The following is a 13,395-nucleotide window of genomic DNA, read 5'->3' as shown; positions in this document are numbered from 1 at the left end:
ACAACAGAAAAAAATAAAACAAGAATATCGTAAGAACATTTTGTGGCATGAAAATCCTTTAAAGCAGGACCTTTCAGCTTATTGTATTCATCGGAGCAATAAGGATGGCTTTTAAAATAACACAAGGGCACCACATCATTCCCCCACTGTGACTGAGCTGCTCCCATTTCCTCTTTAACAGCAATGTGGTAACATTACTTTTATTGCCCTTTGTGCAATTGTTCTTCTGATAGTGGCTGCTACCTCTACATTCCCTAACTGAACATTGTCCTTTATTTCATACTGGTACAGACATGCACACTGGAATACGGTTTGATATTTTACAATATGTATGATAGCATTACTGTATTGAAGGAATAATGGCAATATGTTTCTAATTATTTGTTTAGCGCTTGCTTTTTTTATATGGAAATTGTGCACTTTTTATGAACTACCTGTATTAATTAACCACAAATTCTACTTGTTAATAAACATTTTGTACAAAGTCCAACCCTTTTCAATGAAAACAAAAGTACACAAGCATACAATTGAGCACAGATTACTCCAGTGAGTGTAAGACCTTTGTATGTATGTGAAAGAAAATACAGGACAGTGAAGCCAAGTACTCTCTTCTACTCAGCGCTGCAAAATCTATTTGAACTGAGCAAAGGAGAGACAGAGCGAGAGAGAGAGAGAGAGAAAAAAACTTTGGTCTAGGTAATAACCGAGCCCTGTGTCTCCTTGACAACAAACAATAGAGGAAGGTAACAAAGAAGGGGCCTGCCCACTTTCACCTGCCAGTATGTCAGCAAATCAACACTAGCCGTTCCAGGTTTATAGGAAGTAGAGTCAGTCGTGACATGGAGAAAGACCTGCTGCTGGTGAAGTGAACCCAGTTCCTGTTTTCACTAAAAAGAACAAAACAAGGTGAGCGTGATCAATCATCTTAATCCAGCTTTCACATAGATCACAGAGTGATTAGAAATGTTTCCATCTACGTAACCACAATAGATCAGAATTGGTAGGTAATTATGTGGTTTCTTAGTGCGTACACATCAGTGCGTCATGCTTTGTGTGCCTGAACTCATTTCCTGCAGATCTGTTAATGTAATGCGTATGACCTGCTTCTTGTGCAGACTTTAAGTTTTAAACTGAGTGTTACTAAAATAAGGGACACCGATTTTATAGTGTGTATTTTAGGTGATTTTCAGCCAATGTCTTGTTTCCCAGTACAGGACTTAATGGCCATGGATACCAGCTTTGCTACCCTGGTTTGTTACCTTCTGGTCTTTTCTTTTGCTGCGGCACAAACAGAAAACAATATGAGTATCACATCTACTGCAACAACTGCGGGCTTAAACCTGACACACACAACTACAATGGTAACTTCATCCAACGCTACTGTGCGTGTGACTGGAAACTCAAACTTGACTGAGAACACGACTCCATTTACCAGCACGACCCGGAACAATGAAACAGTCAACAAAACAGAAGCTACAACTGAGAGCACAAGTCATCGCCAGACTTCTCAGTCAACAACAGTCACGGCTCCTCTAACAAATAGTACAACACTGACGACCACATCACCTGGCACTGCCACATTTACTGCAGTGACAAATCTGACCATACAGACCACAATGGGTCACATAAGTACACCTGATACTACAATAAATACAACTGCAAATCCATCTCACACTGTCAACACAACATCAGATTCAATGTACAGAACCACAAAAGGTAAGCAGCAGGCTTCAGCTTTATTAATAATTTAATTGCTCATTACAAGTTGATATTTAACTCATTTTGAATGACTTGTTTTTCTGTGTTATTAGGTTTGGGACTTAACGTTTCAGACTTTACTCTGACAGTTTTCTTCAGTGTTGTACTTGGAGTGTTTGCTCTGGCATTGGTTGTGTTCGTGTTTCACAGATGCAAACATAAAATCCAATACTTGCATCAACCTCTGAACAACAGTGATGACACGGGTAAGATTGTCCCCTTCATCATACAATCAATACATACTATTATCATTAGCAGTTAAATATACCCATTTTATTTTCAGGAGATGCATTTTTGGCAGAGGATGACACGCTCGTAATTTCTGGAGGACTTTATGATGGCCATGCAATATACGACAACGTACCAACAACCCCAGCAGACCAATCGCAATTCCATCTTCAGTTCCTCCATTAAGAAGAGACTTCCTACAGTTTCAGATTTCCCCTTCAATGCTTGACAGAATGAACAAAACCAGTTTCAACAATGTTAAGACTGTAATTTACCCTGTTCATGAGAGGCTAACAGCAGAGAGGAAGGGGACCTTAGGATGGGCAGAACATTCAAACAAGGACAATGCTGATTGATTTGACCGTTACTTTTAATTATATCATTGTCAATACTAGGATACATAAATATACTAGATATATGAAGCTATTAATACATTAACAACTACACCATTTTTTCACACCAACAATATAAACTCGCGCTGAACATATAAGATTTCATGTGAACACCATTAAAGATAAATTATTCAAAACAAAAGCGCTACAACCAACAGAATTTTTTCAAAGTACTTAAAAACGTAGAGGGTGACTCTGCAGTCACTTAACATTTACCTCTAATCAACAAACTACTAAACTAAAAAAAGCTGGAACACCTAAATATTTCTGTTGTTAACAACACTGTATAACTGATCCTGAACAATGACATTCATATTAATACATTGGCCTATTAATATTACTACTACTGTCTATTTGATCCATAACCATGCTATATATGTATGTTAACAAAGTTGGAATTTGAACATCTGAACCTGTGTAATATTGTTACTATTTATCTGACCTGTAACAGCCCTGTTCATGCAAAGATCTTCTCACTGGTTGTCTTCTTTTTTTTGTCACAGCCAGTAACAGCCGTCCAACCAGCATCTCTCATCCTTTTCATTGCAGCTAACTTCAAGGAATTTCCTGGGGATTTATGAATGCCAGGGCTCTGGATCTGAAAAATTGTTGATTCATTTTTTTTTTTTTTTTTTAATTTTTAAAATAAAACTTACCAGGGATTATTTTGTGTTTGTTCATGTATACTTAAATACATTTTCAAATAGCATGTACCTTTCTGAAGATGTTGCATTTGCCATATGGAGCGGAAAGATTGGGTACGGGCGCACTTGCAAAGGTCTGCCAAGAAGAAAAACAGGACACCAAATCAGCTCTTCTAAAATGTATTCACAAAACCAATGACAGTGTATTCTTCTGACAAATAAACCATTACATAACCAATAAAATACAACTCACCAAGAGATCGTTTTGATCAGAGCTGTCAGACTTGGGGTCAAGAGCTATGGGGCCCTCCCCCCAGCGTGCTGCCTTTTCAGCAGATGGAGGTGTCCTTATTCTGTAGGACTGTAAAGGAATACAAAAAGTAAATGTCAGCAAAAGTCATTACTATTTTTATTAAATTTTGGAAAATGTCAGAATAATACTGTATATTACTTTGATCTTGGTTGTTCCGCCAACCCTGTTTGTAATATTTCTTGGGGTTTTCAGGTCTTCATTTTGAACGTCCTATGATGCAAAGTCAATGTCAGTCTGAGTGTTATGATTATGATTGCTACAATAAAGAAATAATCACATAGACTAAACTTTCATGTCATACATCATAGCCAGTCAACATTTACTTTATAAATACATTTAACGGTTGTCCACCTTGTTCGTAGGTGTTGTTGCACAGGATTTTTTGATGGATTCAGTGTCAGATACCTTAAGCTAAGAAGAAATAAAATGTTATCACAGTTTAATATATCTCTTGGCAATTGGAACATTATTCAGTAATAGCCTATAGTGACTTTACATTACAATAATTCACAGCTGACATACAGTGCATACTGAAAAGGACTTCTCATACATATGTATGAAGGTATACAAAAATACAGCATTTACATGCACCAAATATCCTGTAATTATTCCCCCCCACACCATTTAGGTGAATAATGAACAGTATGTCTGTATGAAAAGGGTGAATACAGTTGAATGGTAATAAGTTCCCTGTTGGAAAGACGGTCTGAACAGAGTGTGTTAAAATCACAATGTCTACAGTATTTTTACACAGCCTATCTTGACCATGAACATCCATTAAAATTCCAGTAATAATAAATAATACAAAATAAGATTTGATGATAAGAAAAACAATCAAGAATTTGCCCAATATAAGACCTTTTTTGCAACCTTTAAATGATTTCTAGATTAAACCTACAGCTTTCTTCTTAACGGCGGTACTTCTATTATCATTGCTGTAGGAGGGAGTTCTCCTGGCCTTAGAAAAGTCAAACACGTGTCTCTTCGAAGAGTTCTCTTTTGGAGTCTCGTCACCTCTCCCTTGTTTACAGTTTGAGGCAGGTGACTAGAATTAAAAAATATATTCTTGGTTAAGTACATGTGATGATAAACCACGTATCTAGTGGTAGCCTATTTGCTGATGTACAGATGCTGTACCTGCTTGTTCCTTGCTTCTGACAGATGAGTGGTTTTTATTGATGACATTTCTTTCTTTAAGTCTGTCAGCTTCTTCTGCATATTTTCCTAATGGCAATGAAAAGGGTTTTTCAAAGAACGAACTGTCTCTCAAAAGGTAAAGTACAACTTGTTTCAGTCAAAATTAAAACGGAACAGATTCAAAGAACATACCTTCTCTGTTATTTCTGTCTTCAGCTGTTGCTTCAGATGATCAATATCTTTCTTGTGCTTTATGAGATCCAACTCCTGATTTAAAGAATTTAGTTTTGTACATCATTTATTAATATATTATTCTGTTTTTTATGTTAATAATCATTAATTTACAATTGTTCAGCATCATACCAGTGATTCCCTATGGGCAACAACCTCCATCTCTTTCTTCTTGTTCTCATCAAGTTCTGCAATCTTTTCTTCAACCATTCGGTCATATTGGCTCTATTAATAAAATTAAAAATAAATAATAAAATAAAAATTGCAAGTTCCTTCCAATGCAACATATGTTTAGATTGACAGTCAGCTGTAAAAGACTGTTTCACAGCAAAAAAGCTAAAACTTTATAATGACCTTACCTTATGTTTCTCCATTAGTGCAACCATGTCGGCGATCTTGTGTTGACACTTGAGTTCTGTGTCGTCCTTTTTCTTGATGGCATCTGCTGTTGTTAATCTGAGCTTTTGTACCTGTAAAACAAAGGGTTTTTATTCTCAATTTTTAATTATGAGTAGCTAAAATGTGGTAAGTAACAAAATTATATAAGTAACCTCATTTTCAAGCTCTGCTGTAAAGGTTGATTTGGACTCGAGCTCTTTAAGCAGTTTCTGCTGGTCTTCTTCGTTCAGTCTTTTAAGATTCTGGGACTCCTCATGAAGACGGTTTATCTAAAGACAAAAACAACCACTGACTTCACACAGATGTACAGTATATTTATTACTTTACATGTTTTGTGTCAACATTAAGAAATGGAAGATGAAAAAAAACATCACCATACCACAGTTTCAAGTTGACTGGATTTCACATTCTCCTTTGCTATTTGTTTCTTAAGCATTTTATTCTGAAAATATACAATTTAACAGTTAGCTCAATAAATAACAATTCTATTCCATGTACTGTAAATCAACAATTACAATTGATATAATACTCATCACAAACCTCTTTCTGGTATTCCTCCTGGGCTTTAAGTTTAATTTCACATTTTTTCCGAAGATTGCACAGCTAAAAAGCAAACAATTTCTTATTTCCAGAAAACAAACAATAATAATGACATTTTACATTTTCTGTATTTCAAATCACCTTTGTTTCCATGGCTTTGATATGCTTTTCTTTTTCTGCAATTTCCTCCTGCAGATGGTCAACCTATACAAAAAAAATTACAAAGAAATAATATTGTAATACTTTTCGAACAGACATCTTCACAAAGCCTTGTGATTAGTTGGCTTACTTACATTTTCTTGCATTTTCTTCCGCAGAGTCTCAGTTTCCTGACATTTCCCTTGGCTTTTGGTTTTCATTGAGTTTACTTCCTCCCTATTTAATGAAAATATTAAAATAGTAATCCCGACACACTAACAAAATGTCAAATCACTTTAGGCTCTGAAGTGCAAACTCACCGTAAACATTGGTTTTCTTCTTCCAGTCGTTGAATTTCTTTTGCGATATTCTCGGCCTTCTCCTCACTCACCTGATCAATCAAAACAGCTTTCAGAATTTGTCATTCATATGATAGTCACTAATAAATCTGACACGTAATGCAAACAACTAATGTACACATGAAAAGCGTCCATCACATTTGATTGGCTTATTCAGACCTTTATGGTAGCCTCCATGGATTTCACATTAGAAGATCCATTCTCAAACTGCTGTTGAATGGCTGTCTTCTCCGAGTGTAGCTCATTAAAGTTGGATAATAACTCTTTGTACTTTAATCTAAAAATGACATGAATTTAACATTGTACATTAAGATTACAACATTTTTATGTAATAGTTTATATGTAAAAAATATGGAACAGCTCAGAGGGACCTACTTATGCTGCATGATGTCGTTCCTCAGTTGCTCCATCTGAGAGGTGTGTTCTTTATTTTTGTTTATTTCAGCAAACAATTGTCCCTCTAACTCTGTCACTTTGATCTAAGGGTATATAAAAAATATTATATTATGAAGCTACGTATTGTGCATAATGCACCATATCGCTGAACATGTTTTCATTATAAAAAAAATTTCCCAAAAAAGATAACCACAGTGGATAAGAGAAAAACCTCTGTCACCGCAGACTTCTCCGTTTGATCGTCTAGTGCCTTTTCAGCAGCTTCACAAGCCTTCTTTAGTAGATCATTTTTGGCAAAGGAAATCTCAGCTTCATTCTGTATCAACAATTTATTTTTTATACGGGGCTTGCTTTTCTAGGTATCTGTATTAGACTATAGGAAAACATGATGTTGGAGTATCTATTTGTATCACCTTAAAATGCTGGACTTCTTCTGTTTTCCTTGAAAGCTCAGCTGTGACTTCCTCCATTTTGACTTCAGTGACGTCAATCTTACCCTTCATGGACTCAACAGATTTAGATGTCTTGTCCTAAGAACAACAATAGAATACTTTGAGTGTCTTCAAAGTACTCTTCTCTAGTGTTTAGAGTACAATGAATGGTGGAGAAAAAAGTACACTTCTAGAAAATTACAAATACACCTTACCAGTTCATCTTCAAGGATTTTGATCTGCTCATCTTTTTTTACACTCTGTTCGATGCTCTCTCCTGTAAAGATATTTTTTTAGTTTGAAAGAGCATCAAATAAAAATATCAACATACTTCACTCAATAAGGCTTACCTAAAAGTGTGTTTCTCATTTCAAGTTCCTTGTTGCTTGCCGTGAGTTTATCCTCAAGTTCCTTGGCCCTTGAAAATGGGTTATAACAGGAAAAAACAGCATGAGAAAAAACTGTATGTGGTAAATGGAAAATGCTTCACATTTTGAAGAGCTAAATATACCTATGTATCTCTGAGGCGAGGGAATTCTGTAGCTCTTGAGAGGTTGTCTGAATTTGCTCCAACTTAGCTGCTTGTTGATTTGTAACTCTGCTGAGCTCCTGCAAACTTAAGTCTTTGTTTTGAATCATCTCTGCATATTCTTCTTTACTTTGTTCCAGTAATGCAGCAACAGCTTCACAATTTTTCTGAGGGATAGACATTTTTTTTTAATCAAAGCAGAGATTCAGAGCCCACATTCACTGAAATTGCCAAGAATGTCAACACACTCACCTCAGTTTCTTTACAGTGCTGTTCTGCAGTGTGCAGTTTCTGGAGAAGGGAATCTTGTTCACTTTTTGAGCTTTTGAGAAGTTCATATTGTTCCTCTGTAAAGTAAGTTAATATTTAATCATCACCTTTAAATTATAAAACAAACAAAAAAAGGTCTACAGATACTACAGTAAAAAATATGTAAGGCCTAATTCTCCACTTTTAGTGTCATTTTCATAAGCATTTAGATCAAAATAATAAAAAACTTCACACACAAGAAATGAAAGCCATTATAACAATAGTAATACAAGTTCAGGTATTCAATTTTTTATTAAAGTTGCAGACAAAGCTGCTGTAACATATAAGCCAAAACCTCCAGAACCCAGTCTGAAGCTGCCTACACATACTAGGCGGCATAACAGCTTTGTGCCGGCTGTTCCACTGATTTCCTATGGGGAGAGCGGTGCACACTGCTCGGATTTGCCGCTTTACTATTTCAACTTCGACCTAGTTGCTGCTAACCTTTCAAAAGCACAACCAATGAGATAACAGCATGTGGTTACCTAGCAATGGGAAATAGCTTCCTTGCTACTCTTGACATTTACCTACGCTGCGCTCTGCGCGCCCTACTTAGCGTTGCGCAGGTAGCAAATCGCTTATCATGTGTAGGCTCACACTGTCATAATCATGTTGCTTACCAGATGAGAATTTGACTATCACGGGTACCTTTTTTATTTTGTTATTTAACCTAATAAACAAGAAAGATTTGCATTCTCTTTTTTTATTGTTGTATGTACAAAAACAATGTGCAAAACCAAAGTTTATCAAAACTTCTCTTTTGCAAAATTCTGAATTTAAAAATAACCAGCAATGAGCACCTTATCTTGAACTCTAATCATGATCTTACTTGTTGCCTCTTGAAGTTCTTTGCAGTGCGTCTGGGTTTCACTGAGGTCAAGCAGGAGTTTTTGCAATTCATTTTCCTTATCCTTAATTTTAGTTTGAAGCTCTGCAACCTGTGAATGTGAGCGTCAATCCTTAAGATGTTTGTTTCAAAAGTTCCCAAATGAACTGATCTAATGAGAATTATATTTTTACTAACCTCTTTCTCCTTCATGTTATATTCTTGATCATATTTTCTTTTTAGATCTTCAAATTGCAGAACGTCCTCTTTGACTGTAAAAAGATAAAATGTTAAATTGTTCTTGCAAGTGGACATGTTCTCTTGCTTGTTACCAAACTAATAATTCATTATTTTTCATTTAAAGTTTTATAATAAAAATAATGAAATATCTTTTGATTTGGAGTTAATGTAGTGAAAAGGCTACAGTAATAGTAAAAAAAAACACACTAAAAACCTTTCTGCATCTCTTGTTGATCAGCTTCTGCGCGAACACGAAGGCTTTCAAATGCTGCAATCAGTTTCTACAGGAAAAACGTCACATGAAAACTGGCCATCACACATCCTACTGTATTACTGACTTCTTAACAACAAAGAATAACTAATTAAAAGAAAAAAGCATTTTATCATAATACTGATTTTGAGGTGTTTTACCTGAATACTCCCACTATTTTCCATAAAGAGGTGATGTGTTTCTTCTCTTTCAGATTCAACTAAAAAAAATGTAAAGACTTGTTATAAAATATGCTGCTATTTGTCCTTATCTTCAACAATTTAAGACAGATACTGAGACAGAAAATGTAAAGCACTTTTTACTTACATAAATGCATTTTCTCAGCTGACCGCTGAAAGGTATCTTTGAGGATATTACACAAGTTCCTTGTTGCGTTGTTTCTGTAAAACATTTCACACATTTAAAATTAGATTGTCATATTTATTTGGTGTTTACAGAGCATGTCTAGTGTGTATTATTTCCAACAAAAAAAACATACTTGTTCCTCAAATCCTCATTTTCACTGATCTGTTCTTCCAGCTTCACACTGAGACTTTCATTTCCAAACTGTAACGACACACAGGCAATATGAAGGGTGTTGGAGTAAGCTGTTCATCTATTATCAAGAATATTTTTTTTTTAAGTGACATAGAAGGACATAAATGAAACGTGTCATTGAGGCACACACCTGCAATTCTTGAATGGCTTTGCGCTGAGTTTCAATTGTTCTTTTGTTTTCTTGGAGTCTCCTATCCTTCTGCACAGTGTCACAGTCAACTTTGACCTTCCAGCACTTAATTTTCTCAACTTCTTCAAACAGCTTGGAATAAAGCTGTCCAGGTTTGCAATGATTCTGGGGAATATTCACAATGACGGGAAGTAAATTGACAAACTTTTGAATAAGCACGTCACAAAGGGCCGAATTTATCCTATTCACGCTTCAAAAATAATACCTCTCCTTTTTCCATTGGTGGCACGACTTTCATCTTGGTATCTTGGTATCTCGGTAAGTCTTTAGAGGAGAGACAATGTATTCATTTATAAATGTATTACAAGGTTTAGGATACTAAAGAAAACTTTAGCCTGTGTTGTTATACTAAACAAAATGAATACCTTGTCTGGTTGGTTTAGTTGGTGCAACCATACTTGTATTGGGGAAAGGCATGCTCTGCTCTTTTTCAAATCCTTTACTATAACCCTAGGGGAAAACAGCAGTTATGTTTAGTCATCATGTGAATTAATGATTACTACCTCTGCTGCTTCCTTTCATTAATGGTTGGCGTATTATGGTGCTGACAGACTGTGTCAGTGCTGAGCTAGCATCAGTGTGTTTTGCCATGATTGTATTCATTACGATTTACTTGTGGTTAACTATTGGCTAACCTTAAATACATTACCTGCAGATGTGTATTCATGAAATCACCGCAGTTCTCAACGATTTCCTGAGGTCGCACAGCCGATACCTGTCCGTTATTGACCCTGGGAGGTACCAGCAGTTTGAAGTTAAAACCCCGGTCTCTCTCCATTCTGAAATAACCACAAAAATACCGTTTAACGTAACGTTAGGTATATTAACGTAGTTTATTACGCGTTAACGGGTAAGTTAACGTTAACGGGCAATTCAGACTTTTGTTGCGTAGCTAGCTAGCTAGCAAGCATAGGAGATAACGTTAATGCCAGACAGCCTTCACTTTATCCAATTTGACCTAGCTAATACGTTAACCTTAACCCGCTACCTGTTACCTTAAGTCGTTAGTTAACTACGCTAATGTTAATTACCTTGTTTCTAGAAATTCGGTTGAGCTAGCTACCAAGCTATCAAGTTAACTGGCGTCACTTGACGTTAGCTTATAACCTAACGTTAGTAAAAAAAAAAAACTAACGGTACTAATGTAAACTAACCTAACCATTTTACTTATCTTGCGAATTCATACAAACCAATAACAAAATAGATGCCAGGCAAACCAGTAACGTTGTCAGGATATTATTTTGGCAAACAACGGCCGGGTAATTACTTACCTATCTTTGGGAATGCTAAATTAACGTGAGAACATCTAGCTAAACGTTAACTTTAGTTAACGGCAAACGGTTGTATATTTAAGACCGTATGGGGCGCGTGTAAGAGTTATACTGTTTTGTTTATGTGACGCAAAACATGGTTTCACACCACCGCGAGGCATCCGCCTAGACTGTTCACCAAAAAAGCAAGCGTTTTTAAAAGCAGTTCCTGACGCCCGGCGGTCACTGCAAACTGTAGTGTTAGGTGGCAGAGCAGAATCTGTGTGAGAGGCAACCACTTTAAAACTTTACACCCCAACCGCTGTGGTCAAAAACGCTTCTTCTCTGCCGCCTTCTTCTCGTTGAAATGACTAGAGACAGCGAGTTACCGCGCGGCGGTATGAAAGCCAACGGCCACCAAAGAGTTTAGCTACATCCATTGTCGGCCAACATGGAGTGCAATTCTATATTCTTGCTTTGGGTGCATAATATATCATTAACATTTTATATTCATAGTTTTTAAATTAAAAGGCCTATGTAGCCTACATGTTTCTCATAACAAACCAAGATATGCACGTAGGATGGCCTGTAAACATTTCAACAATTTCTGACAGGTCATGTGGCTACATGGTAACTGCTCGGAGAAGGTTGTGGGACTAAAGAAGGCATATTCTGTTTTTCCTATAACATATTTATTGGTCATATTATCAATGACCTATGCTTAATAGATGTTCAACAAGTTGTTAGAAAGTATATATGTTTTAATCTTACATGTCTTAAGACACGTATGCCTCTGCCAGACCAAGCCCAAAATAAAAATGTGTGAAGCTCAGAGGATGATAATCATGAATTAGAATACACGCAACTGGAAATTAAGCAATGAAACCTTAAATAAAACGTAAAAAAAAAGGGGGGAAGAGGTCAAAGCTGGCCTCATTAAACTTCCGTGGTTGGTCCCAACATTTGCTGATTTTGTTATGTATTAAAAGCTTCTAAATAACAAAATAACAGGGGAACAGGAAAAAAAAGAGTTACGCAGCCACGCCTTTGACCACTCCGGCTCATCTGCTTACTTCACGAAGATAGGTCTGGCAAAGCAGAACTGATGAATAACAAAAGGAGAAAGTATGTAAAGCAAAGTAAGAGCAGGAATGTCTGAATTAACATTGTAGGCCTATTAAATTCTGGGAAATTTTATGAAACAAAAAGTAAGGTTATAAGGCTGCCTTTTCCAGGCAACTGCCCTGCACAGAGCAGGCAGCCAGGGAAGAGCAGGCAGCACTGGAAAAAACACAGCAACACATCACACAATAGCATCCAAAACACACGACTCACTCTCAGTGGTTTCTGTGACATGAGAAGTACTTTGAATGAGTACGTAGTTCCGCTCACAGTTGAATAGGTGGTCCCTCATTAGTCTAAGACACATGCCCGTTGTCACCACTTTAAGAACGTGGACACGTGGCCTAGACCACCTCTGAATGTGGTCTGAGAGATCAGATCTCAATGCATCCTGAGAAAGTTTTTACCTGTACATAGAGCTGTCCATTGGTCATTTGATCTCTCAGATCAACAAGGAGCTGCTACAGTAACAACCAAAATTCTAGCCAATAATATATTGAGCCCACTTTGTTTTTGCTGTTATACAATAGCAAGAGCACAATTGCATTGCAAATGCTGTGGAGGCATGTGTTTTATAATACGTGTCACAAATGACTGTACAGTAAATCTAATAATGCACTTCTCAACCTAGTGTAAAAAATAGTTAGTGAATCTCTAAAGAGCTAACACTTTTCTGATCTCAGATTTATGACAAACATGGGACACGTGTACAACTTTTGTATTCTTGTCAAATGACAGTTTATTTGATTTTCTGACATATGTCAGTAATTAGCATTTTTCGATCATGTAAATACAAAGTTATGCAACAATGTTAAATGCCCTGAGAGTTGGACAAGCAAAACATGTTTGAAAGAGAAATAGAGAACTAATAATAATATCATATATGTGTGGAATACATAAAGTGACAGTCTTTATAAATGTATGTGAATGATGGCATGGCAAGCCAGATGTGATCAATACTATAATTATGCACTTTAACAGAGAATGTTTGCCATCCCTTCTAAAATATAGAGCACTTCCGGATTGAAAAATAAATTGTCGATTTTAGAAGGTAAAATACTAAAAATGGTGTGCTTCAACAACTTGGCATCAAAGATATAGTGATAACATCTGAGATTAAAGAAATACTATAATCTTCCAACAACATAAATTGCT

The 13,395-nt window shown here is 36.3% G+C and overlaps 2 protein-coding genes across 12 annotated transcripts; one reads left to right on the top strand and one right to left on the bottom strand.

Moving 5' to 3' along the window:
* Positions 1 to 678: 678 nt before the first annotated feature.
* si:ch211-105j21.9 (flocculation protein FLO11) lies at positions 679 to 3,043 on the top strand. 5 transcript variants are annotated; one of them, XM_034870008.1, is made up of 4 exons: positions 679 to 906; positions 1,210 to 1,716; positions 1,812 to 1,964; positions 2,042 to 3,043. In XM_034870008.1, exons 2-4 carry the CDS (start codon positions 1,221 to 1,223, stop codon positions 2,170 to 2,172), a joined length of 780 nt encoding a protein of 259 aa, XP_034725899.1. In that variant the 5' UTR covers positions 679 to 906; positions 1,210 to 1,220; the 3' UTR covers positions 2,173 to 3,043. The 5 variants fall into 5 exon arrangements, with proteins under 5 accessions (XP_034725899.1, XP_034725902.1, XP_034725897.1 ...); XM_034870011.1 differs by having other exon boundaries at positions 696 to 906; positions 1,215 to 1,716; positions 2,045 to 3,043; XM_034870006.1 differs by having other exon boundaries at positions 696 to 906; positions 1,215 to 1,716.
* Positions 2,800 to 11,713, bottom strand: sycp1 (synaptonemal complex protein 1). 7 transcript variants are annotated; one of them, XM_034869998.1, is made up of 35 exons: positions 11,695 to 11,713; positions 10,518 to 10,647; positions 10,234 to 10,318; positions 10,074 to 10,132; positions 9,809 to 9,973; positions 9,620 to 9,687; positions 9,448 to 9,521; positions 9,282 to 9,340; positions 9,085 to 9,151; positions 8,829 to 8,902; positions 8,634 to 8,742; positions 7,748 to 7,842; positions 7,478 to 7,662; positions 7,317 to 7,384; positions 7,182 to 7,243; positions 6,949 to 7,065; positions 6,747 to 6,851; positions 6,515 to 6,618; positions 6,299 to 6,416; positions 6,101 to 6,171; positions 5,936 to 6,017; positions 5,784 to 5,846; positions 5,643 to 5,705; positions 5,482 to 5,544; positions 5,255 to 5,371; positions 5,063 to 5,173; positions 4,836 to 4,928; positions 4,665 to 4,739; positions 4,473 to 4,559; positions 4,234 to 4,380; positions 3,687 to 3,746; positions 3,474 to 3,545; positions 3,276 to 3,383; positions 3,093 to 3,158; positions 2,800 to 2,976 (listed from the first exon to the last, which is right to left on the bottom strand). In XM_034869998.1, the coding sequence occupies exons 2-35, from the start codon at positions 10,644 to 10,646 to the stop codon at positions 2,836 to 2,838; spliced, it is 3,162 nt and encodes a 1,053-aa protein (XP_034725889.1). In that variant the 5' UTR covers position 10,647; positions 11,695 to 11,713; the 3' UTR covers positions 2,800 to 2,835. The 7 variants fall into 7 exon arrangements, with proteins under 7 accessions (XP_034725889.1, XP_034725891.1, XP_034725890.1 ...); XM_034870000.1 differs by lacking the exon at positions 11,695 to 11,713 and adding an exon at positions 11,140 to 11,388; XM_034869999.1 differs by lacking the exon at positions 11,695 to 11,713 and adding an exon at positions 11,023 to 11,305.
* Positions 11,714 to 13,395: the final 1,682 nt, after the last annotated feature.

The sequence above is a fragment of the Etheostoma cragini genome, chromosome 4, assembly GCF_013103735.1.
Source record: "Etheostoma cragini isolate CJK2018 chromosome 4, CSU_Ecrag_1.0, whole genome shotgun sequence".
Lineage (NCBI taxonomy): Eukaryota > Metazoa > Chordata > Actinopteri > Perciformes > Percidae > Etheostoma > Etheostoma cragini.
The sequence above is the reverse complement of the archived record's forward strand: the minus strand, read 5'-3'. Positions and strand labels throughout refer to the sequence as shown.